Source organism: Geospiza fortis, unplaced genomic scaffold, assembly GCF_000277835.1.
Source record: "Geospiza fortis unplaced genomic scaffold, GeoFor_1.0 scaffold857, whole genome shotgun sequence".
Taxonomy (NCBI): Eukaryota; Metazoa; Chordata; class Aves; order Passeriformes; family Thraupidae; genus Geospiza; species Geospiza fortis.
In genome coordinates, this window is record NW_005054595.1 from 367,935 (window position 1) to 395,697 (window position 27,763).

Consider the following 27,763-nt stretch of genomic DNA (forward strand, 5'->3'; position numbering starts at 1 on the left):
AGGATTCCTTAGAGGTGCTCCTTACCTTCAGAAAAATCTTTGAAGGGAGGTCTTTGGATATCACTCTATACAAATGTGAGCCAGCCACCTACTACTCAGTTCTTAAATAATTAGCAATGGCTGTACCCAAAGAATATATTTTGTAGTTAATACTGTACTTTGTACTGTATCTTAATAATTAATCCCTTAAATTTTAATAATTGCTTCGGCCAATTCTAATGCTATGCTTTGTAACTTTATACTGAGACCTGGTTTTCCATAAGAATTAACACTTCTACCAAAAAAGTGTTCTTTGAACACAAAACTAGTAAATAATCAGACTCAACTTTTGGATTAGGCTATAAAACAGGATGAAGATGACTTGCTGTTTGCAATTCAGCTTTGATTATTGATTCAATCTATGTTAATTGCTTTACAGAGAGGGCTAAATTGAGGCCCAACCTGAAGGAATCTAAACACATACAGCAGAACCCGAAAGAAAAGAAAATGAAAGAAATGGATTCTGTGCAGCTAGTCATACTTAAGATTATACTTGTCTTAGTACATTCAAGCCTTTCATGTGTTTGGATGATCTTAAAAGTTCATTTCAAGGTTATGTAAGAGTGTACTGCAGGCCCTCCCAATAACTCATTAAGCCTATTGCCTAAGGCACAGGTACAGATGTTTGAATGCACAACATCACAGCTAAACAATTCCACAGGCCTGGCTCAAAGACACATTTTACAGAAATGTAAACATATGGTCCTTGTAACAGTCCAAATAATCTGTAGAGACTGGACCCATCTACAGTAGGGAACAAGAAACTTTGGAAAGTAAGTGAGAAGATAGAGAGCTCCTGAGAATACTGAAGTTCTCTCTTCAGGCTTGCCTAAGGACTACTCTTCTTAGGTTTGCAAGAGATTCATTACCATTTATGAGCTATTCTTTTGTGGATTTATACAAATTTTGTATTCTTAAGCCCTAAAACAAGGAAACAAAAGATTTTTCACAGTCCTGAAGTATCCACAAAGATACTAAACAAATATATAATACAGACATGCTGAACAATTTCTGCAGAATCTAAATCCATATTTAAAGTGTGTTTGACTGAGTTTTCTTCTCATTCTTCCTCATCACTAGGAGGTAGAGTACACTGATGGTTAACACTTGTCTTGTGTTTTCACCTTGAATGCTGCACACGCATCAGGGCAAACTTTTTCCAAGAGCATATTGTGAGAGGACAAGGGGGAATGAGTTCAAAGTGAAAGACAGTAAGTTTAGACAAGGTATTAGGAGGAAATGCTTTATTGTGAGGGTGGTGCAGCACTGGAACAAGTGGTCCAGGGAAGTTATGGATGCCCCATCCCTCAAAGTGTTCAAGGCCAGGTTGGATGGAGCTTTGAGCAACCTGGTCTAGTGGAGGGTATCCCCTGCCCACTGCAGCAAGGTTAGAACTAGACAATCTTTAAGGTCCCTTCCAAACCAAACCATTCCCTGATTCTGTGTCTTCAGACATAAAATGCTCAGAATATTACCATTATTTTCTAAATCTTGCACCACAGAAAACGTAAGTTACATTCTCATTCTTTCATCTCTAAAATACTACTTTAGAGTATTGGACATATTTGAATTCAACTCTTTGGGAAAATGGATTTACTCTTTCATACAACACCAGCAAACTCTTACAAGCTTCCAGTTCTCCAACAGAATTTAAAACAAGAATCCAATAGAACAGCTACTGAACATGGCAGAAAATGTAATATTTTGTTCTGAGATTTAATTTACATCAAAAGTATCCTTGCAAAACATTTTCAAAATGACAAAAACATTTATTGGAGCTCCAACAACTCTCACATGCCTTCAGAAAATTGAGTCAAGCACAAGTTGGTTTTTTTTTTTCCATAAAAAGTGGAGGGAAATAATCAAGCTTGTGGTTAGACAAATTTGTTAAATTACACCATTGAATGCCATATTTCATAATTTTACAGGAACTCTGATGGACAGATAACCATGCATGATTTACATACTTAAAATGAAGATCCTTGAAAGTAAAGTGAGTTTCCACTATTCCTGTAGTTTTCACTCTAGTCCTGAGAACATCCTGTTGAGTTGGAATGTAGCTGGTTTGTGCTATCCTGTCCAAGTCATTCAAGTAACTAAAGGTAAAAATAAACACTGCTTTCAGTTATTCATGGAACAGCAACAAAATAATTACAAAGAATTACATAAGTTTTAAGTCCATTCATTACACTGTGCTTGAATTTATAAGAGAGTTTTTTCTGAGACACAAGACACAGTATTCTACTCAAATTTCCAAGTTTTTCAAAATAAGCTTTTGAGACACAATGATATTTCATCCTACATGAAAGGAAACTTAAGCAATTTATTCCATTACAAAGAATTCTTCTTTAGAAATTCCTACATGCAAACATGGTTCCATAAACATCCATGTTATTGGCACTAATCATAACATCTTCATCTTTGCAACCTACTGAACCGCAGATTACTTGGAACCATAAACAAAGCCCAAAATCACTCTACTTGATAATAGATATGAAAAGAATAAGTCAGTGTTTTGGCCAGAATTAATGTGTCTAAGAAGGTGCCTAATACATAACAATTAACTTTCTATTGAGAATTCCTAATTGCATGTATGCTTTAGAATTAGTATGCTTTCATTGCCAAACTCCTTGCAATGTAGGCAAGTCCAGTGTTTCCAAAAAACTATACAGCTCTTACTTGTACCTTTCCCATAGTAAATAGGGAAGTCATTGTGTTCTATTTTCTGTGTAACAAGATGTTAACGATTTTACAGATACATTTATATGGCCAGAAGAACAGTTTTCTTATGAAACTTGAGTCACAGTTGTCTAACACAACAAAACAGACCACAGAAGGTTAGCACAGGAGAGTTTGTGAATTTACAAACGAAGTGTTCATATGGAAAAAAGTTTATACAACTGAGAAACACCTTCAAGTACTACAAAATACTTCAGAATCATAAAAAAGTGGCACTACAAGGCAATATCACTGCTATTGCCACTCTACCATCTTACATTTCCTTCAGTGGACTCTTTTCCTTGACTGACTTACCATTACTTACTGCCACGCCACCTTATTTTTTGCCTTCCTAGTTCCTTAATGTTTTATTTTCTTACTTAAGTGCCCTAGCATAAAAGATACATTTTAATTGCTTCTTGGCTCAACACATTTCCAATAGACACCATTAATTAACAAAGAAAACACAGCAATGTTGAAATAGGAATAAACTCTATTATGAGAAAAGGTAGTATCCTTGGTAATACAGATACAGATCATGTAATCACATTTTTTTGGACACATTCAGATACTAAAAAGGTACTTTAGTCATGCTTTTGTAATAGAAAACCTATTAAAGCAACTTAAATCAATCTTTGCCTTCTTTAAGGGAGTAAAACATGTGGTCAGAACATGACAAGTTCATAATTACACTACACCTTTTCCTTTCTAACCTCAAAGCTTTGCTGCAGCATTTTGACCCAAGCAGACACTATCTTCGTCCAGATACTTCTGTGGTTTCCATCTACGTGGGAGCAGAATTTGTCAAAACATGACACCTCATACTGCTTTAGCTACTAGCTAGAAGGCAAAGAGAATCTTGTCTGTCACACTGTACTTACTAGGCAGCGGAGTCATTGAGCTGGTATTCTCGAGATCTGTTGAAACAGGCTTGAACCCCGGTGTCCTTCCACAGTCTCTTGATAACTCCTGCAAGCTCTGAAGTCATAAATCCTTCTTCTGCTGCTCCAGCCAACACAAAGAGCTGACGAGCATCATCCTTTAGGATGGAAACACAGGGTGAAAAGAGAAATATTGAGAAATACAACAGAAGTATTATCACCTAAGAACTAGATTCAGCAAATGCATTACTTAACCTGGTAAATGCGAATGTAATCAAACAAAAAAAAGTGAAAGAAAATTTATTTTAGTGTTCTGCATTAGATACTAATTCCCACATTGTTCAACAACAGAAAAAGACTAGTAATTGAATTTATCATTAGCTGACAAAGCTTCTGGTCTGTTTATAACTTGAGCAAGGTTTTTATAAACAGGAGTAGTAACATATTTTGTGCTCAAACCTAAAGCTAACCATATATGCTCATAAAATACCACATACTGGATAAAATGGTTACAATACAAACTAGACCCTTCAGAAGGGTAGCTGTATACTGAACAACTGAAGAAAAAAAATTAAATGCTTAATATTAATTAACTACACAACTCTGAAAGTGACAAATTATCACTTCTTCCCAATCATACATCAGGAATTAGAAAAACACTCCTAAAAATCTTTTCAGATGAATCAGCTACAAATACCCATTGTCTTAATTATTCTACTGAGAACAGATTCTCTTGGTAATGCAATATCAAGCAAATATCAAGATTTTTAAGAGCAAATGCTGGATTTTAAAACTATAAACAATAACTGGCCTTGAGAGTGAGGCTAATGGAGTACAGGATGTAAATCCACCATTCCCCTTTTATCAGCATTTGACCAGTTCACCAGCGACATCCAACTGTGCCTGAGCAACAAAACTTAGTATTTTATTTTCTAAAGTATTTCTATTATATTTAGACCTGTAGATCACTGAAGGAAAGACAGCAGATGGGTATTGGGAAAATCCACATCAGTACTCTCCTGTGGGCAGCTGCTTGACCTTGGTTATTAGGGGAACATGATCCAATGCCAAGGTACGTCAGCCAGAAAAATCAGCTTGTAACAACTACCCACAGCAGGCACTGTTTGTCCAGTAATTAAAAGAAAGAGAACAATGAATCTGGAAAAGAGGTAAGATAAAAGGAGACTCAGACATGTCAGCTGGGAACTGAAAGTGTTTCAAGAAAGAGGAGGATTTAAAAAGGCAACATATAACATTATTCTCACAAAATGTAAGTGAAGACATACACAAATCTGTAGAAAAATCTGTCACTTTGCTGTTCTAAAACAAAGCTGTGGGGAAAATAAAGCCCATTTTCAGGATAGGCACAGAAAGCAGTGATTGTTCTGAAGATACTGTCCACTGTAGACTTAAATAATCAAAGACTGTGTGAGCTGACAGGGAAATTGTTTACAGATGGATTGGGTAATACTGAATTTCAGAGGCTGAAAATGAAAGGCTTGCAGTTCAGTGAACTCAAGCCAAACTTGAAGAGATTCAAACATTTGTAGGTATACATAGGAAGAATGGGTTGTTGATGTATAGTTGAAAGTGTCTTTTGAAAGCTAGAGTAGGTAGAAATCTAAAACAACATTCATCAAACAAAAATACTGATTACTATACATACACAGAACAAACTGACAACAAATAATAAAAATTGAACAGATTGCTCCGATAATTACATACATTACAGAGCTGTAAAGATCAAAGGGTTGGATAGTCAGACTTCAGGAGCTTTAATTTGAACACTATGCCTGCATAAAAGAAACCTGAATGACAGTTCTGGTCTTGAATACTATTTGTGGATGCAAATGCAAGGATCTAGAACTCACAAAAGCAGCAAATATTTAAGAAGGGACAATATATTAAGACACATGATGGAAACAGCTTAGAAACTGACAGTTTTGTCACAAAATATGATGATATTTTATACCTGAGATGGTCTGACTTTCATGTATCTCTACATGCTCTCAAACAGGGGAGTGGGGGAAAGGGAAGGTAGAAGAAGATAACTGATTTCAACTTTTTTAAAGGCCAAACATTAAAATGCAAAATGGTCTCTTACTTCATCTTCCTTTTGCTAAAATGGCAACTACCACAGACACAAGTGAGGCAGTATGCAATGATCAAGTCCTATTTTAATTATTCATCAATGCTAGATACTTTCCTTTAGTTATACTGAAATAGGGACTTCCTTTACAGTGTCATTTTTTAAAGAGATTCCATACATAAGGTAATGTAAAATAACCCATTTAACAATCTCTCCAACTGGTGCAAATCTCACATTCAGAAAGTGGTCCACAGTCCTTTGAAGCACATTCAATAAATGCTTCTACTTAAACTATCCAGTAGCACAAAAGAAGATACACCAGATTTACAACTGATCTGCTGGACCTATGCTCCCTTGATTCAATAAGTTGAAAAAAGAGAACATTCAACTCACTGTTCTACCATTAGTCTTATGACAGAAATAAGAGTATGTGATTTTCAAAGACACCTCACCCCATTTTAGAACAAAAGCATCAGAAATTCACTTCATAATTTTAAGAAAAATAATCTGAATGTAACAGTTTACACCAGGAGTTACAATTTTGAGCTATTTTTTCTGCTAAAGACAATAAAATTAAAATAAAATTGAAAATAATTAAGGTATGAACATACTACTACTAACATCTAATGCTAATGTTCCATAGCAATGTTCCTCTAAAAAAAAAAAGAATTTGGACCACCAAGACCTGACTACATACAAAGGGATGGACGACTATTTTAAGATTGTTCCTGAAACAAGTTTGCCTCATCATTTATACAGCTCTCTGAAGCTGAAAAACTCGGATGACTTAAAACTGACGTCATATATAACATGGCCCTCAAAAATCTTCTTGTTAGTCATTTTATCTGCAAACACCTAAATTTACTCCTCCTCCGTTTTCTCTTACTACGCATTCAGTAACATAAGTCTACCATCTGCCTCTTTCCAGCATCAACTGCCAGACTCCAGAGAGGACTGCACAAACACTGAACTAACAAGTAGTGAAATACTCTGGTTGGTACTCTGGAAAACTTTGGTCTCAAGGGTAGACTACAGCAAACATAACAGCAAATGTACAGAGGAATAACCAGTGAAATTGAAGCTTTTACTAGTTATGCTTACAACTGAAGAAACATCAGGTAGAATTAACATATGTACATAAAATAATGGCTATAACTGGCTGTCAATCAGATTTAGATTTCAGATACAACTTTATGACTCACTATACATCATTTTACAAGCATCTTCCTTATGACAACCATAGATACTGCATTTCACAAGGTTACTGAATGAATACTGTCTAACATTTATAAACTGCTTTTCAAACGACCAATAAAATCTTGAAGACTGTCAAGAATGAAGAATCTACATACTGTTTCTTTTAAAAAACCTCATTTCCTCCCAAATTGTACTTCCACCTTAAAGTGATGGAAAGAACTTATGACAAAATATTCCTGACTACCTTACATATACTTATGAACATGTTCATGAACAACAAAATCCTTCCTCCATCTTTCCTGTGAGACAGCCACAGTGTGGCAAGTTCTGGCTTCCAAACCAGTACCGGCGAGCATTCTGCACTGTGATTTCTGATTTCTGTGGGGAGGAGATAAAAGCATAAATCCTGAACCAAGTTAAACTGCTGTTCAGACCAACAACTCTGGGGATCAGTTTCAGCACTGCAGCACAGACTGTACAGTTTTATAATGAGAAGACAAGAAAAAAAAAGATAAACTGAGCATTTTACAGAGATATTCCAAACATCTCCCTGCCTGACGAGATGTGGATGTAATCAGGGCCACCATAGGTAAGAGTGCAGGATTAGGACTGGAGATACCAGTAGGTGGGATGGCAAATAGACTCATCAGAGATTTGAGCATGGGACATTAGATGAAATAAGATTGAAAATGTACAGAAAAGCCTAGGAAAAGGTCTCATTTCTTGGGAAAAATCCCAGGATTAGTGCAATGAAAAAATGGGATCCCAGCAGCAGGTCCATGCCCATGTCTCTTTGAGCAAAATAAAGACCTCAACACTGGAAATCAGTATGAAACAGGATTCACCTCAGTGGCTGGCAATGTTTCAGGCACTACTGTGTCCATGACCTAATAGAGAAGTGCAGCCAGTACAGTGCAGAAGTAGCTAGATGCCTCCCTATTTAAGCTGTATTTTTCAAGGTGTCTAGCTTGCATTACCTACTTAGTAGCCCCCAGGTCCATACAAATAGAGACATGACTGTGGACCCCTTAAGATTCAGATGTTTAGCTCAGCAAATTTAGATAGAATTCAGAAAATAGTATCTACACCAAATAGTTGTTGTGAATGAACCCAGTGCTGACTGCTCCACAGGTAACCTTGTGTGTAAAGACCAAAGGCATTTAGTTATCAAACACTGTATCTCACAAAGATTTCTGAAGGAAATAGTATGGATATTTCAGCTGTATGTCTGTGTGTGTATTTCAATACTCACAGCCCTGACTGGATCACCAAAGTCTATCTTCAACCTCCCCATTGCTCTAATGATAGCAATAATGGACTGAATGGTGTTACTGTAGACAACAGCTTTGTACTGTTTACATTCTTCTTCTGAATAACCAGCTTCATGGATAATCCTATGGAAGAAAAAAATAAATAAATTCTCTATTCAAATGAAAAAATATTTATCTATCACAGTATTCTACCACACTTACTTCATCTGCTTGACAATTGTGCTTTTCCCCGATTCACCAGCTCCTGAAAAATAAACGTGTGAAAATTCACGGTTAGGCTTTTACTAATCTTTGAAAATACATTTTGATTCTGTACTTCATGTATTTAACCAATATAAAAACCTTCAACAGGTTACAACATGTTGAACATGCTACAAACTGATTTTTAATATAAAAATGCCCCTTCATCTGTTAGTTTCAAAATCAGGCCATTTTAAGAACAAATCTCAGTTCTAAAAGTCTTTTCTCTTACAGAAGTGAGCATAATCTTTACACAGTCTGCTGGTGTTTCTAATGTGAACAGGTGATAAGTTGCTCAACTTCAAACGGATCTAAAGCTTAATTCCTCTGTCTTTTTAACCAAAATCCACTCTTCACACGTTATTAATGGTCTTTCAAAATTGCAAATGAACACCTTAAAATTCTTCAAGGCTTCAGTCCTTGTAACCGTCTTTTGACCCTAGCATGAATAAACCAACAGTCAGCCTACTTTTTGTTAGAACAGATGGCATGAGGTTTGCCAGTCAACCTGATATCACTTTAAGTGCTTAACAACACTAAACAAAAAGCTATGTTAAAAAACAAAGCTTAGAAAAACAGTATCTCTGTGAACAGGCAGGGAAAAAGACGCAGTTTTTGCTGTCTCAACAATCTTTATTTAGTCTGCTTCTTACCCTAAAAAACATGTGGAACTCGTACAGCTGCGGTCTACTGCCTTTAGATAGCACACTCCCAGTTTTTCTGTGACTTGTGCTGAATTCTCCCTCTCACAGTTCCCCTTTCTCAATATAGCTTTGCAGAAGTGAGTACAATCTTCATACAGTCTACAGGTATTTCTAATGCAAAGAGATCACACATTGTCCAACTCCAAAATAACCAAAAAGAAAATTCTGACCACAGAAAGGCACTGACAAAGACTGTACTTATTTGTCTCCAAAAAAAGGGCAAGAACGTGACACAAGGCAGTCAACACCACCTTGGACAAAATAAAGGTTATTGAGAAGTGCCAACACAGGTTTACAAAGTACAAACTGCACTTAGTTTTCATGAGGAAACAGGTGGGTTTGGGGATGAAGAATATTTAACAGAAGTAGTTTACTTAGACTCTAGTAAGGCTTCCAATGCCACTGTCCATGGCAGCCCTTGTACCCAGCTGGATAAATACCAACTTCAGGGTGTCTGAAAATCTGCCTAGACAGCCACATTTAAAGGCTTGTGTCAATGGTTCAAAAATCTAACTGGAAGGCATTTAGGCAGTCTCCAGGAGACAACACTGGGCTACCAGAGTTAGCATCTTCACCAATGACCTGAAAGCAAAAGTAAAATGCAGTGACATCGAGGTTGCAGCTGACATGAGTCTGGGAGGCCAGGAAGTGGTTGCCAGTGTTAGATAACAGAAGTGATATTCAGAGGGTCCTCACATGCTAGAGGACTGAGCTGAGGAATCTCAGAACACAGACAATTGTGAAGTCCTGCAAGGGGCACAGAGTAACACATCCAACACATCAGATTTGGGACTAATGGGTTAGGAAAACTGTGGGGCTCAAGAAACTGTCAGCAGTGGGGCCTTGTGGTGATAAAGATCAACCACATTACAGGATGCTGCCCTGAGTCTGTCTGGGACAAAGTTAACTCTCTTCACAGCAGCCCTTATGGTGCTGCACTTCAGGTTTGTAGCTAAACCAGGGCTAGTAGCACTCATTAGTAAGAGAAAGTAATGGTTCTCTTACAGCTGAAAAATGCATGCACAGCATCAAGGCATTTTCTCATTTCCATCGTGCCTCCAGCCCTAGTGAGTAGGCTGGGTGCGGACAAGGCCTTGAGAAGGGACACAGCCAGGACAGATGACCTAAGTCAAGCAAAGGGCTATTCCATATAACATGATGCCATGCTCAGCAGTAAAAACTCAGTGGAGGGAGGAAGAGGGGTAGTCATTTGTTGTTATAGTGTTTGTCTGAACATTTCTTTGTTATACTCTTCAGAAGCGTGGTTATAGTGAAAGGTCTGGGACATAATTCATACAAGAAGAAGCTGAGGGAACTGGAGCTTTTTAGCCTGGAGAATAGGAGGCTCAGGGGAGACCTCAACACTCTCTACAACTACCTTAAAGAAGGTTTTAGCCAGGTGGGGTCAGTATCTTCTCACAGGTAATAAGTGATAGGACAACAGTAAATGGCCTCAGGTTGCACCAGGAGAGGTTAAGACTGGCTATTAATAAAAAATGTCTTCATCAAAGGCATTGTCAAGCATTGAAACAGGCTGCCCAGGGAAGTGGTGGAGTCCCCATTCCTGGAGGTATTTAAAAACTGTAGCTCTGGAACCTGGTGATATGGTTTAGTGGTGGGCTTGGGAGGGGGTTAATGGTTGGACACAATGACATTATAAGCTTTTTCCAAACTAAAGGATTCTATGATTCTTTCCACACAACCATTATGCATGCCAAGGCCCTGCTTTCCAGGAAGTGGCCAAACACCTCCCTCCCAGTGAGAAGGAAGGAATTAATTCTGCTCTTTGCTCTGCTAGTGTGTGCAAGCTGTGGCTTTCCCTATTAAAACATCATTATCTTGATCCATGCATCCTCTTGCCTTCCTTCTATTTTTTCCTTATCCCAAGGGAGCGGAGAGTGATCACACAGTTGTGTGTGTGTTTGGGGTGACCCTGGCCAACAGCTTCCACTGCTGCAGTGGCAACAATGCAGACAAGTCAAAGGACACTGTTCATCCCCAGTCAGCATTTATCATGCTGTATCCAAGTACTGTACACAATTCTCCCCCTCAGCACCCAGTAAATGAGATAGACAAAAAACAGTTGAAGGTCACTTAGATGTTTAGAGGGCACATGACATTCAAGGAAAAGCTACAAGGAACTGGGCATTTTAATCCTAGAAAGATTGGTGTGGGGAGAAGAAGGTTGGATATCTGTAAGTTTCTGTCCTTTCCATAACACCCACTTAAGACAGCTTAAAGCAGAAGTAAACTTGTCAGACCTATACAACAAAGAGATGTGAGGCAATTAAGAACCTCTAGCACAGCCAATTTCAGAGAGAAGGGGTGAAGAGGTTGTACTGCCCATAGAGGAAGTAAAAACTGAGCCTTGGAGATCTTCAAGATGCAATTGGACAAGGCTCCAAGCAACCTTATCTTGATGTTAGCCTGGCTTTGAGCCAAGGCCTAAACTAGATGACCTCTAGGAGGTTTCTTCCAACTCAAGTATTTCATTTCTGCAGAACAGAGTATTTCTATACCTAAATACTATAAAGTGATGCTTTTAAGATACTCCTCTTATTAAACCAAATATGTAGCTTCAAGACAGGCTCAGCCCAATTTAAGACTGGCTGTCAAAGGCTGTCCCACCACATGGTGCTGCGTTGTCTCCCCAGCACTGCTACTGATGTGGTCACACCTTTCTTCCTCCAACACCACAGAATGAGTGCTGGAACCTAGAGGAGACATTGATCTCAGAGGAGTAGAGCTAAGGAAGAGAGCAGACCTGTCAGCATGAATCTAGATTGCTTAATGCCATCTTCAGCTCAAAGCAAAAGACTTAGTTCTTTATAAATCTGCAAGTTTCTTTATAGAGCAGCAATAGTTCTCAAGACTGAGAATCTGGCCACGGGAGTACATTAATATAAACAGAAATCAGACACCAGTACAAAAGTCAGTTGTTATTTAGACACCTGAAGCATTTATAAACCAAATAATCTCAAAATAGCTAATTATGCACTTAAGCGCAAATAGGTGACAAAAGTTTAAAGATTAGCTTTATTAATGAAATTACTCTAATATGCTTTGGACTAATATTTTTATTCAAATAATTTGAAGATGTTATATTCCCTTCATTCAACAGCAGTTTTGGAAATATTAAGAAATATACTACAGCACTCAATTTACATAACCTCATAAAATGTTCTGTTAAAAATTTATTACATTTGACCAACCAAGAATGTCAGTGTCAGGGCTAGTTATAGTTTAAAAATTGAATTATTTTTGTCATACACCTTGTACTCCATTTTTTGAGTCAGATATGCACGTTTCTCCATGGTGTTAGAATTGACATGTACCAAATACCTACAATTATCATAAAAACATTGTCAGTTTATAACCACATACACCCATAATACACATAGAATAATTAAGTCATTTATTACAGAGTATCTAACATCAGCAGTGAGTTCCTGGAAGGTGCATTTCCCTATGTTATTTAATGGAAAATATAAATATTTACATTTGGTTTGGTTTTTTCCTTTAGCTGCATGCTAAAATGACTGCAACATTCCTAATAATCTTTGCAAAGCAGACAGGAAAATTTCACCTTACTCATTGAACCATACTGAAAGGAAATTCATTATTTTTGCACTCCTGAATGCAGAACTCTGCCAGGTTTTCTGATAGATATACTTTGTAAAATTCCCTCTTTTATCTCAGCATAAATAAGTTGCTCATACAGCAAAATGAGAACTAACTCTGGTTTAGAAAGTTTGGACAGAAGCAAGCAGTATTAAATATTACATGTGACAGCTGTGTATAAAATGTCAGAGCTAGCTGTACTGTCACAACCAAACACTACCTAAATTTAGACAGACTTGATTGAATATTCCTCAAACATCTAGTAAATGATGCTATTTATTGCTTGCTATTTAAGTGTGATACTTGATTTTAGATCACTAATGTCAATAATTTGAACAGTCTTACTGGCTCTGTTACTATTTATTTATAACAAAAATATTATTTAAAAGACATGACAGTCCTGCTTTGACTAGAAGGACAGCAGCATGCAATTTCCGAATTTAAATGAGTAGTGGGTATTTTGCTTGTTTACTTTTAAACGGAAATTTAAGTTAACTATTAGGTCATTACATTAATGGAAGTTTTAATAACTGACTAGTCCTTTCTTTCTCTTGCACACTTTGTCTTTCATGTGCTCCTCAAAAAGAGGGCTACACAATCTACATAAATCTAATTTAAAGAATTTTAAAACTTTTTTTCACATAGTTGAGTAAGAATATAACTTGAGTTAAATCTAATACTCTTCTTACACCTGCTTGCCAGAAAGCAGGTAGATCCTTATGCTTCCTTATACAGACTGCCAAAGTATGGGAGTAAAGCACATCCAACTTAAATAGAAAATCTCATATTATCCCCATAGATTCTACTATAATCGGAAGGGTCTTCTGCATCAAAGTTTAATACTCAGGCTCTACCTTCACATGCCATTATTTCCCAGCTAGTATTGTGTTATCCAGAGCACTATTTGCCTAGATGCAGCATGAATTCTGACAGCACTCAATGAACTCACAGCCCATAAATGAATTCATAAACCCAGGCCTGTGACCAAGCCCACCGCACCACCCGCAGCACAGGGAAGCTGACACTCAGCTAACGAAGAAGGACTGAGCTCATATTATGATTTTTCTTTCAAAGTAGAGAGGCCAGCTCTCTACTTTGGAAATAGAAAAAAAATCAAAGCATCTCCATGATAAAAAAAAAAACAAAACCCAAACAATCAAAAAACTATTTAACAGATCAATCTCAATGAATATTCCTCTTGTAGGAACCAAGTAAGACAAGCAGAGCTCAAATAAATTTAAGAAACAGCTAAAGCAATATTTGATTCTCCAAGCTGCGAATTGGTCAATTCCAAAAAGAAATTAAAAATAAATAAATAAAAAGACTGGGTTGGGCTCAATCTTGAGGTTCTTTTCCAACCTAAATGATTTTATCACCCTATGACTCATTACTATGAAATTGTAGCAAACACCATCTTAAATTCAATATTCTTTCCAAATGGAGCAAATCTGTATTTAAAATTAACTGAAACATTTAATAATTTGATTAAAATTAACAGGTAAGCAAAAGTGTTACTTTAAACTACTTAGAATGTCTCATGACTCATTATCCCACACACTGCCTACATAGGAAGCATTCCAGAACTACAAATTTCTGGAACAAATGTTTTATGCACCCAAGTACCAAAAGGAAGGGCTGAGATCTTCACAGTAACATTTCTAACTTGTGACACATTTGCTAATTGGTTACTGAAGAAACCAATCAAATACCAAAGTAAAAAGCAAGGCAAACTTCAAGTTCACAGTATCCCTCGTTGGAGAAAATCAACTCCCAAGTACAACTATTTCTAATAGAATAAATATACTCCTTGTAATACTAACATAGAAAAAAAAAAGGCAGACTAAATTAAAATAACTTGAGCATTAGATAAAAACTAAAGAGAAAAATTGGGCTGGCTTTGAAATAACACCAAATAAGTCAGACTAGGCAACAGAACCCACAAAATGTAGAACAGCCCAGTATGTTACCAGAAGAGAGTTCAAGTATGGACAAGAGTAATTCATTTAAAACTTTCAACCGATGTTTGCCAGCTTTTCAGCCTGTAGAATAGGACACTTAGACCAGACTGACTTAAGCATAAAAACACATGTGAAATTTAAAATAAAATACACAGACGCGGAGATTTTTGTATTCAGGTACTGTAAAGCTCTCTCTCCACAACTTTCCTATCCAATTCTGTCAGACACTTGAACTTCACAGCAGAAAGCACAAGCTGAATTGTGCCTGTCTCTTAGCTGCCACTGGTCACAGCACAAGCTAAATACCCAGTGATCTCTACTCTTTCTGCTATGGGGTCAGGAATTTCTTACAAAATTGCATGGTTTTGTAGCTTGAAGTATAATCTCTTAAATTTATCACTTCATGACACATCATCAGACATGAGATTAAAATTAGAAGCCAAGCTGCCAATCAGTGTTACTATACTCAAAATACATCAATGCTAGTACAAGAAACCCACAGTGGAAACTTTGCTACAACACACTCTGGACAGGTTGAACACCAAATCAAACATTCTCCAAAACCCACACTGCTCTGCCTGAATGTTCTTATTTTGTCCACTCCCCCTTTCTGAAGTCTCCCAACAGTAAGAGTTACCTACCACCATCTGGTATTCTTCTTGTTCTGGGGCAGCTGCTAGCCCTTGCAGTTTATGCCTCTTTTCCCCTGCCCAACTGTTTTCATACAACCAAAGGGAGATATTATTCATTACTTCTAAGGTGGCATTACTCTTGGAATATCCACAGCTACGGAAATTTGAACGTGCCAGGAATCTTTCAGTGAATTAAGAATCTGTATGATTAGTATCTGGCAGAAAATACTTCAGTAAATTAGCCATGTAGTAATAGTGTGAATCACAGATTACGTCACTGATTTAAACCAGAGAAGTGACAGATTCTAAAATTATGGCACTGATCTCTTTTTAGAGATAAAAGAACTGAGATAATTCTCAAGGTTTCAGCAGCTGCAGGCTTAGTTCTACAGAAGGAATACCATTTATACCCATACACAACTCACTTTTGTAAATTCTCTAAGAAATCAAAAATTAATTACAACTAATTATTTCTTTTCTAGGCCTTCAGTATTGCTCTTATTAGATGTTTGGAATCAACTGTATACAATAAAATAGTCCATCTATTATACATAAAACATAATTTAAGAAAACTGTTAAGATAAAATGTCATCTCAAGAAGCAATCACGTATAAACTCATGGTAGCATCCTGTATGTTTATTCAGGTCTAGATATCTAATAGACTGCTCTGAGTTTCTTAAATTGGTATTTAGTCTGTTACTAGAGCAAACATATAGGCAAGTGATAAAGACAGTGTTAATTAGTTTAACAAGAAGGAGAAAATATGTGTTTACATTTATTATAACCTCTGGAACCCAATGAATTCTAAAAATACATCTTATGGTAAAACAAGAAGGGTGCAGACGCCATTTTGCAAACCTTAAGGTAACTTATATTCACATCTTTAGAAGTATGAATTGAGTTTTGAGCTACTTGCAAGCTTCAATTAGTGCTTCATATCTTTTTATGACAAAGTGTTATGAAGTGTTCTTTTTGCTTAGAATTCAGTCGTGATAAGCAGACATCTAGCAGAAATTATGTGCAATTTTATGTACCATACAAAATTAAATGCATGCAGCTTTTGAATACAAATTCTACCTAGCTTTTCAAATACATTTCTATATTCCTCAGGTGTTTTAAATTACTAGTTCCTGCTACTGCTGCATAGTAGGAACCCTTTTATCATTATGTGCATCACTTATAACTGTACAGGGGAGTCATCTCACTTGAAAGGAGAGCACCAATACAATGCCAAGTGTCATATTTCAGAAATGTTGCGAAGCATTCAAAAGGAAATGTAGTACCCTGGAATTGAAGCTACTTTAGAAAGGTGTACCTGTTCAGAATGTACAGGAGATCTCTTAAACACCAGTAGCACTGCCTTAGACAAGGACAGTGCCATTGTACTTTTTCCTTCAATTAAGACAGAGGCGTAGCTTCCTTCATGTCAAATGCCAAACCCAGCAGGACCATGACAACTGAGAATCAAAGGCTTGGAAATAAACCTCTCACTTATGCCAGAAATTAAATACAGATGCTAATGCACCTTTGGAGATGAAAACCACTTGGTAATCATGCTTGCTGCCTGACAACTACACGGCACACCACCAGCAGCTAAACATGCATGGCTTCAGGTTTATCTAAGATGCCAATACTGACACCAGCTTGGTAAGATTAGCAGTTGGCTACTTAAATATATCAGAGACCAGCATCCACAGTAATGTAATCTAAAATACTTGGAAATCTCTTCAAAACTCAAAGCCCAAAAACTTGTCAGGATTTTGAATGGAACGTCAATATAGCAAGTAACTATCTACTCTACAAAACTGAAGTAAGATTTAAATTTGCTACTTAAAAAAATCAAGTGGCTTTCTTCTTCCATACAAAGTAGTATGCTCAGAAACAATTGCTACCTAATTTAAAATCATGGTATGAAAGAATATGATTAAAGATCTTCTTGAACACGAGTTTCAGTGGTTGTTGTACGTGAGCCCAATCTAGGAGATAAATGCTGACTGCTCCAACAGAAAGAACCAAGTCTTTTACTCTTACAATGTCTATCAAGAGAGTTACCATCAATTTCTGCCAACAGAGTACAGCAAGCCTCATGCAGTCTTTCAAATGTATATCTAATAAACCTTCCAAAAAACCACAGTGCCTTGACATTGCTCCCCACAGTGCAGTTGGCCTTCATGGCCTTTTACAGCGCACCACGCTATATAAATATGGTGTGCAAAGATGGCAGGTTCAGAGATACCAGGGCAAACTTACTAAGCAGGCTATCATTAATCACAACCAAAAATGCATTATAAAAAATTCTCCTCTGCAACAAAGGCATACTTTATGGAGGTTGTTCTGGCAGAGAGATACAACAAAACAACTTGTAATAACAATGTATTTTCATTGCAAGCCCCACTTCCAATTCAGAACAACACTACTGTTGCTCTATCTACAATTTTGACAGAACCTACTGTCCCAGCTACCTCATATAACTATGTAACTGCAGAGTTGGGACAATCAGAAAACTGCATGTGCATTTCTAGCAAAACAGGAAAAATATCTCTCACGAAAATCTCAACTGATTTTATTCAAAGTTTTACTTTACTTTGTTACATAACACCAAAGCATTCGTTGCAAATACGATAAATGGGTACTGTCAAAGTTCATACCAGGCAAAATGCAATTACACTAAAAGCTGTCCCATTATTGTAGAAACAAAGCAATAAACTTCAGTTCACGTAAATTTTCAGTATTCCTCCACACCTAACTTAAAAATTGAGTTTTTCATCTTGCAGCTCAAGGACTAAGTTCTACAAAAATAAGGAGAGTAAGCATATTGATAGTTGACCTAAATTCACTTCAATGTCACCAACTCCACCAGAATTCAGATGGACTTAAAGTGACAGAGGTTAAAATGTAAAAAGTTCATAGATATCAGTGAACAATTTCTTTCAAATACAAACATTTTCATAACTCCTATTTGTATTTGAAGCAAGAAAGAAAATTCATGAGCATAGTTCACCTTATTTTTTGTTACATGTACATGCATTTTACACACAAAACTGCCCTGAAGTAGGGTGAACAGTACTTAAAAAACACAGCTTTTTTGAGGTTTTGTTGTTCTTTAAACAAAATTTGTATTTAACCAGTCTCATACTAAACTGAGACAGCTCTGAAGTATATAAAAAGTTCAACCCCCTCCAAGACACCCAATAATCCCAGACGCAAGGAGTAAAACAGAAACCTACATAAACAGGTGTTGGGCTTCAAAGAAGTATGTAATCAAAGGCTGATCTAACCTAACCCCAAATGCTGCTCTGTTCCAGAACAGTAGATAGAGAAAATAATATAAATAGACCCTCATCTAGGAATTAAATGACTGCTTTTGCTAGCTAACACTGCAGCCCTAAAGCATATTAGAAGGGATCCATGTCAATGACTTAAGAGCTTTATGCTTAAGCATTTATATGCTTTAGAAAGAATATAACACTTTTGCCAAGAGTTTACCAGATTTATTAAGGATCTGCACACAGCTGAGAAATCCACTTTCAAAATGCTTCAAGAGATATTTAATGCATCAAGAATACAGTCAGCACTTCAATGAGACTTTGCAACTTATTTTCAGTCCAGCACTGCATAAAACGTTACTAGTAGACATGAAATCAACAAGATTAAAAATAACATTTCTTTAAATAAAACCTATAAATACTCAAAACAACTGTCTGGTTTCCTCCCAATTTGTTTATATCAAGAGCCATATCTCCAGTAATAGAGAGTGTTAAAATTGCATTCCAATACTGCATTCACACTGTGTTCTATTTTAATATTACTACAACTTTACTGTTGCCTCCATTCTCTTCTCTACTGTTTTGACATCAGGCTAGCAGTTGTACTTCTTGCCCACTAGCATCTTGCATTCTTCACCATGAACTGCTAGGTAGAAGAGGATTCTTCCTCGTCAAGCCTACAACCTACAAAGTAGAAGAGCATGAAGAAGCACAGATTTGATGCTCCCTGTATTTGGAACAAAAAGAAACTCCTACCTCTAACTGGCAATCAGCACATTCCTTAACGTGGGCTGTCTCTGTCTCCTATTGTAGCAAAGAAATCTTAAAAAAGTGGGTTTTGAATAGAGTTTAACAGGTCTACCAAGTGGACCTTGCAGGTCCTGCAAATTTCACATTATTCCTAATCCAATTCTACAGTGAACTGTGACACAGAAATACAGAAAGCATCCTATTCTACATCCATTTTCCCCTCCACCTGCTACTCTGCATTTCCAGCACATATCTCTGCTCCTCATTATGCTTTTAGTCAGGTCCTCATCAGACCATTATGAAACACGAGTTGAATTGACCACTCTAGCAGCAAACTACGTCTAATCAGGACAGCCAGTTTGACTACTCAACCAGCAAAAACCCTGAATTAAACATTTAAAAGTGACAGGGACAGGGCAAAGCTATTCAGCCAGATGCTGCAAAAGCACTTTCCTTTTAAGCAAGACAGAGCTTCTAGAATAGCTCTGCTGCTTGTAAGACAACATACACTGCTTACTTCCAGCATTCCAATACAGATTTAGAAAGTAGGTAAGAACCTCTTTAGTTTTATTGGAAACTATTAAAAACCCCCAGAGATTCAGAATGTCCTTAAACAGTGACCAATAAAAAACTCGTAGCATGATTCAAACAACTACAACAGCTTTGTCCATGTAAAAAACCCAAAGTCATGTGCAAAAAAATTATTTCATCAACTTTGCAAAAGGAAGATAGGATTACAGGTAGCCATTTGATAGCACCAGTCAAGTCAAGAAACAGGTCATATTAAATTCTAGACAATTATAAACCCACTTCACAGTTTCAACAGGAATTTTCATTACAGTACATTGATTACTTCTATAAAAACAACCTGCTTCGAGCAATGATTGTAAAGACTTCCCGTCCATTCTGGTTGCCCAGATATTGTTACATTTCACTAAAGATTTAATCAGGTTCCTTTGCTAAGTATATTACTCGCTACAAAGGCAACACTACATTTCTAACCAGAATATTTGAAAAAGTAATGAGGTCCGGTATTTCAGAAGTTGAAGCACAGTATATATGAATGTGTTGATTCCTTTAAATAAGTTGCTTCACAAAAAGAATTTTCTAATTTCAGTACCAATTTTATAGGGACATACAATATTGAAGTTTACATGTTTTGGTAAATATAAACACCAAATTCCCATGTAAGCATACACCTATCAGTCAACACAACAACTTGATTATCAAGTTGTTAACAAAGCATACCAGGGGTGCTCTTACTTAAAACATCAATGACTCTTAAATTACCAAAGCCAGAAAACCAGTTTACTTACTTATCGCATATTTAACAAGAATTCACTTGCTTATTACTTATTTAACAAGTCTCTTATTAAAAGAATTGGTTCTTAACTGCTTTATGGCAATTAGCCCCATAAGCGGAGATCCTGAATGATTTATACTAAAAGTAACTTAAAAAAATAACAGAAATATGTTTCAAAGGAAGAGGTAGTCAGCAATTGAACCAAAATGAAACAAAGTCAAAATCTAACTTGAACAGGTAACACACTTTCAAGTCAAGGATTGGTGCAGATAGGTGTCTGCGACTCAAGGTGATACTTAGGCCTATAGATTTTAAGCTATAGATAACTCTAGAGACCTTGAAGCTGGCTCCACAACTTTGCAAATTCTAAAGGCAAAACCATAATGATGGGAAGAATCTTCCAAATCCCCAACTCTAATACTTCTTACACCTGTACTGTATAAGGACTATAAGCAGTCACAAATATGGGTAATTAGTCTACAAAATCACTCCTTTACTTCCCATCCTTGCTAAGAAATCTTATTTTGTCTTATCTGTTCCTACTTAATGCTCAAGGAGAGCAAAATATTTAGCATTAAGAAAAAGAAAAGTTCAAATCTCTTCTTGCAGAAGTATACAGTCCTGGTACACAAGTGTCCCAGCAAAACCAGTTTATTTTTGTCCTAATAGTTAATTTCAAAATCTCAGTTATCCTTCCACTCAGAAATGTCACTAAGTTAAGCCACTAAAAGAAATTTGACTTCTAAGAGTGAAAAGTTTTGAGTGAGAAAAATCCAAAGTTCTGATTTCTCCAACTACTCTACATACCTTACCAACTTCAATACTTTGTCAATACAGAATCTCTCAGGTAAAGCCAACCAAGTTCCATTTACAGAATAATTGTGTAATTTACACAAAGCCTGAGGTAACAGTAGGACACTGAGCAAACAAGGGGAATGAACAGAACAGCAAACCTAGGTAAAGGCAGACAAAGTTGACTAAGATTCAGAAATGGAAGTTTTTATTAATACAGGTTCTCCTATACATGTCTTGGGAAAAAAAAACCACAAACTTTTAATAGCTAATTATCAAGTCAGTTAAGATCTTTATTTCAGTGTTTCCATGGCAAAAAAAAAAAAAAACAACAACCCATCCTCACACTTAACAGAACATCTTAAATACCTATTTTCTACATCCAGTTTTGCTGTGCCACAACATTTGCCAGATAGCATGTTACAGGAAACACTGCAGACATCCATCAGCTAGACAGCAAAACTGACTTCAGAATTTTATGCCCTCTGAGCCAGACTCATAGCTTGGTTTCAAATTATTTAGCCAGACTTATATGCTGGCTACTCAATTATTCTTTCTCAAAGGACCAAAACAACTAAAGGATAAAATGTGGCAGCAAAAGAACAACCCACTTTGGCAATATGAGTATTTAAAGCACTACAGCCTAACTATAGTACAAAGCCCCAAGTTCAAGTTGTGCCAACACAACTATGCAGGGAGCTGCACTGTAAAGTCTAGTTCTGATGTAAGTTAAAAATAACATCACAAAAGCTGAAATCCACAACAACTTTGGTAATATAATACATAGGACAGAATAAACTGTCATATATAATGATGATACAATAAACTGTGCTGCAGAAAAAAGTAAGAAGACACTAATTACATCATAGTTTATTACAAAATTTATGAGTGGTCTTGAGGTACTGCTGCTGCTGAGAGTGGACAGCTTATCAAAAAGTACCTCACTAGAGCATCTAATTCAGAAGGAACACAGCAGTAGCTTCACACCATTTTTGAATGAAAAATTGAAAAAACCCCACATTTCTCAAGCTTAAAATGTTTTCTAACTCTTAAAATATTAAAAAAATCCTTAATACCTGGTATAATACAACTAATTTTATGTATACATGACTAGACTTTTTAATCTAAATTTTATAAAAGCAAAGTCACTGCTACCGGTATCACAACCATAATGCACAGTTTCTCTTAAACCCTTTCTAAAACAATAGGTGCTGAAGTAAACTTTGTCTTAAGAATGCTAAAGAACTAACATCATGATAAAATCATAAACAGTGACTTTATAAAGCAACTTCCAAAAAGAGGAAATATAATAATGCAACAGATGATCTGAAGTCACTAAAGATAATTTATATTGAAGTCTATACACACATTAAAGGCCAATATTATGATGTTGTGAAGTTTTACACCAACATTGAAATAGATGGAGACAAGAATAAAAGAACTCACACTGCAGTAGTACAAAAACAACCGTAAGTAAATTACAGGTATGCTTACTGCACATCCCTGAGTCTCCTCTCACAAGAGTAAGGGGGATTATTACACTGTGAGAACCAAGTCACTCCACATAAGTAACATGCTAATTGGCAGAGTCCAACTGTACCATAATAAAATGCAAGAGAGCTCCTAGTTCAGAACTCCTGCTAAATTGAAGGAGACAGGCAGGTATGGGGGGCAGGGGTGTTAACACTAACACAGACAAGACCAACAAGCAAAAACCAAACCCAAACATTAAACATTTCTTTTAGGTATCAGAAATCAGCTTTAAATAAGAGGTGTGCTTCATAAGCATCTGTAGATAGTTGTCTCTGAAGGCATGACAGGAAATAGTTTGGTAGAAATGTTTTAGACTAGGCTGGCATAATTTATGAAGATAAGGTCAACAACTCTGAAATCTGCTATACTTGTGAGAAAAAAAGCTTTTCTGAGAGGTCTCTTAGTTCAGACTCCTAAAGTCTTTCTTGTCTGCAAGTGTGCAGAAAAAGAATATTCTGGAGGTAAGGCAAAAGAAGTAATGGTACAAGCAGCATAAATGTATTTTTTCAATCCAATGTGCAACAGGGTCTGGAAGAAGCCAGGTACTGCCAAGCACTGTGAGGATAATGCTGCTGAAAAGATGAGTATGCAGCAGGAGTCATTTTGGCTGAGCAGACAGAAAGACGCAGGTCTGGAACAAAAGAAAAGCAGACAGAAAAAGATGCCTGAGATGTGAAGAACTAGAAAAACAATTAAATAGAATTGTTCTAGTTACCATCTTAAGGAACAGGAAGCTGCGATGGAAAGATTAAATGCAGCGCTGCCTGGTAAATGTCACTTATCTTTAAGAACATGACATGCACACATTCCAGTACGAATCACAAGGATCTATTCAGGAACAGAAAAGTGGCTCTGCTAGTCATGAGGACGAAGGTATCCACTGAACTCACATCTATAACTGTGATTATCCAGAAAGGAGACACACAATGACAGCTGTCAAACACATGGCCTGTGACTTCCTGGATCCCAGGACCCGCTCCTAAAGAATGTTTAGGACATATCTATTGCCTTTTTCATCCAAGATACAAAGAACCTAAACACCAATTTGCTAAGCTTGGTGAAGGATGTGATAACTCAAAAGATAAAGTGCTAATCCTATAAACTCATGGTGTCAGTTTGAATGTATTCATAAAACCTGATGAGTTTAACCTCATACCAGAAGGCATTCTACTAAATGAGGTACTGCCTGTTCTCCTGCAGTTGGCATAAATTCAGTCTTATGTGCTCTCACTAATTCAACAGAAATGTGCTTGGGGACGCACACCTGACCAGGATCACATGTCCATTAATGCAGCCCACAGACTGGTCACTCAGAATCACCACCTCCCAACATAAGAATTACATTCATTCTGCAAGCATCACTGTAATTTTTTTATTGAATATTAAAAGTTAAGATGAGGAACCATGGAAGAAAAAACCAACTTGGATCTACTACTTTCTCTGTCTGGAAGCCAGCCAAAATTTAAACTGCTTTTCAGAAAAGCTTATCTTATACTAAGTATAGGAGTTTATCTGTTAAACAAAATAGAAAATAGAAAAAAAGAAAATATTACTTCAATTAGGACACAAGTTTAGGAACTGTCAACTTGTCACAAACAAACTGCTTACAAAAAGTATATACTTTTGTATGTTGAACTTTTAGTGTTGGTCATATACTATATTGCACTTATATTTTCTGTTTCGTTCTCATGAAACTTAAGTTACAGATTGATTGAAAATAGTATTAAAGTAAATAAGCTTGTTTATGTAATGGTTTTAAAAGATAAAATCATCAAATCCCATGTATAAACAAGCATTTTCCATCTGGCTTACCAACTACAAGATCAAGTTCAGCTTACTTCTAAGAGTGACAGTTCTCAGAAATTTTCCAGGAAAGGCTCTCCTGGCTGTTGGAATAGCACACGGAAGTGCACAGAATTAAAAGGTTAAAATAGCTATACATGGATAATGCTTAGAATCCAGCATTCTTATTCCTAATACCAGCATTGAAAATTTTATAAAGTGATGAACCAATTTACAGATAGGACAAAAGAACTTAGACAATCCAGTTCAATAGTATTTTGTGCACATTAAATATATATGCTTATTCATAGAGACAGGAAAACAAAATATATATCTAACATGCATCAGTGATATTGTTCACAGTGATGGTTCAGGTACAGCAATGTCACATCTCTCTCAATTAAATCCCTGCAATATCCTGTTTTAGAAAAAAAAATTAGAAAAGCAAATGATGGAATAAATTAAATTTTCAGTCTAGAAGTCAATTGATTTTATGAACACATCTTGCCTCAACTGAGCATTCTAGCTCAAACTTCAGTAGGATTCTCTAATTGCCATGCGAAAATAAAATTTTTATATATGCTGGAATAAATCCAATTTAATGGGTCAATTATAATAACAGGTGTACAGCTGCATGACCTTTTTCTACATAAACAAGGTGTTTCAGATGCCACTCGCACATTGCATTTTCCTGGCAGCAGACCACAATTTTTACTTTTCCTCTTACTTCAGTATCTTTTTAGCAGAACAAACCCATAAATAGATGTAGGAGTACAACCAAGTAGATGATAAACTCTGACATGTGGGCTGAACAAGCAACTGGGAAAGTGAGTGGTGAGAAGAAAGTGACTCTAGTGGAAATAACTTTAAATACTTTTGTCACCAGATAAAGCATTCACATCACATTCAAGACACCTGACAGACTTGCAAGGAAGAGGAAGGGAAAAAACTTTCATTCCAAAACATGTGAAATACGTATGTGCATCCATGGGTGTATGCAAAAACCTCATCCAGAGTTCACTAAACATTCAGGCAATCATTGTTTAAACAACCATCCCAGCACTGGTCCCAGGAGAAGCCAGGCTGTCAGCCTTCACACCTCTTTTTAGCAGGGGAGAAGGAAATGCTAATCCAAGAGAGCTGCTGCCCTGAGAACCCACATGTATTTGACCATTTGTTCCATTTCCTTAGATCTCATGGGAGCCCAGGAGAAAGGCTTTCCAACCTTAGAAACACAGAATTTATAAAATTTAAGCTCGTAACATAGGACTTAGTATATAAGAGCATTAAAATAGTGACAAAATCCATTCTTAAGTTTAAAGCATCTTTAAACAGACGTCATCTGTACCCAAGAATTATGACAAAAAACAGGAAAACAAGTACCAAACTACAGGCACTACAAGTTCCATACAGAACACCAAAAAACTGATAATTAATTTCAAATGCCTGATGACACAGTGTTATCTTGCCACTTTTTAAAAAGGCAATAACATCTGCAGTACTGCTATTATCACATACAGGAAAACCTTTCCATTCAACAAGCTGAGGATTCCAAAGGTGTTCAGGACAAGGCACAGTACCAGCCCAAAACCTAACAGATTTAGGTTTCCACCAATAGGCTTCCACTTCCATTTCCTGGAGAACAATTCCAGCTTTTGTTTCTGGCTTACTTCATAAGTTAAATTTTAAACATAGAAAATCATTTCAGGATCTTTGGCTTTCCCATTCTAGGTTTGTTTCATTTCTTCATCTACAATAAAATTTGCTCAGTCTTTTGTCCCTTTCTGGAGCCATCTTAGAATTTAGCAATAGTCTACTACGTTTGTAGTGAATAGAGCACTACAGGAGAGCAAAATCAATGTCGAGGGGAGTGAGATACTGTGCATCATTTAAAAAGTTCGCCTGAAACGTCACCTCTGAGAGGGAAGCTGCAACTCAACAGCTATTTTAACTCGTTATTAGACCCAGTCTGGTTTAGCGACACAGAATATACTGCGAAACTTCCCACAACATTAATTCAATGCAAATCTTGCAGCATTCAACTGTCCCCAGCCTACAGTAGTTTTAGGCCTGAACAAATGTACTCTAATTAAAATTCTCACTTCCTTTTTTCTTGCAATTTTTAAAGTAACCTTATCTTTACACACAAGTATATCTTAAAGCACACAAAAAGGCAAGCTTTAACTACTTGTGAGCAAAACTGAAGAACACACGATGGCACGCTATAAGTCATTACAGTACACAAGTAGTAGCTCCATCAAGGTGGTACTTCCCGTTGTAAGATCCCAGAAACGCAAGCAAGTTCCACAAAATAAAATAAAATTAAAAAAAAAAACAAAAAAAACCAAAAAAAACCCACTAAGAAATCAGGGCAAAAGTTAAATGGTGCTTTGCCCTTTGTTCTTTTGACACTTTTCTATACTTTCCTCTCGCAGCAACAGTTTAGGAGTTGCTCGGGTATACAAGAAACATTAAGAGTAAATATCCCCCCAACGGAACGTTTCCTTCCTTTCAACAGAGGAACAGAGAATCCAGGTCAAAAGTTTCAGGCGTTATCCCTTTGCTATGGAAGTCAGGGCCCGGACAGCCCACGCCGTGCCGCTTCCCCGGGGCGCTGCCTCCAATCCTTCAGGCAGCCGAGGCGCCCACCTGCTCCGAGGGGCTGCGGTGCCTCCCGTGACCCCACAACTTCTGAGGGGCCCCAAGCACGTACCCCGGGCTCCGAGGGCAGCACCGCCCCCCGCCCAGCCCGGAGGGTTCCTATAAAACTCTACCCCTCGGTAGGCGAGGGAGCTTCGAGAAGCGACTGCCTCAAGAGGAGCCTCCTCTCACGGCATCCCTTACCTAAGAGGAGCAGCTTCACTTCCCTGGCCGCCTTCTCGCCGTCCTCCCGCAGGTTCCTGTCGATCATCTTGCTCCTCTCCACGGCCGCCTTGTCCTCGGCGCTCAGCGTGCAGCCCATCTTGGGAAGGGGCTGTTTGGCTCC

At 37.1% G+C, this 27,763-nt stretch overlaps 1 protein-coding gene across 2 annotated transcripts in view; it reads right to left on the bottom strand.

Annotated features, from left to right (window-relative positions):
- The window catches only part of LOC102042928 (guanine nucleotide-binding protein G(i) subunit alpha-1), a 33,269-nt gene extending 5,512 nt beyond the window's left edge, over positions 1-27,757 (bottom strand). For both annotated transcript variants that reach the window (XM_005430044.2, XM_005430043.2), the window contains exons 1-5: positions 27,622-27,757; positions 8,397-8,439; positions 8,177-8,318; positions 3,639-3,796; positions 2,007-2,135 (exon numbers count right to left, since the gene is read on the bottom strand). In XM_005430044.2, coding sequence (XP_005430101.1) covers positions 2,007-2,135; positions 3,639-3,796; positions 8,177-8,318; positions 8,397-8,439; positions 27,622-27,739 — 590 coding nt within the window. In that variant the 5' untranslated portion in view covers positions 27,740-27,757. The remainder of the gene's footprint in view (positions 1-2,006; positions 2,136-3,638; positions 3,797-8,176; positions 8,319-8,396; positions 8,440-27,621) is intronic.
- Between the last annotated feature and the right edge of the window lie 6 nt (positions 27,758-27,763).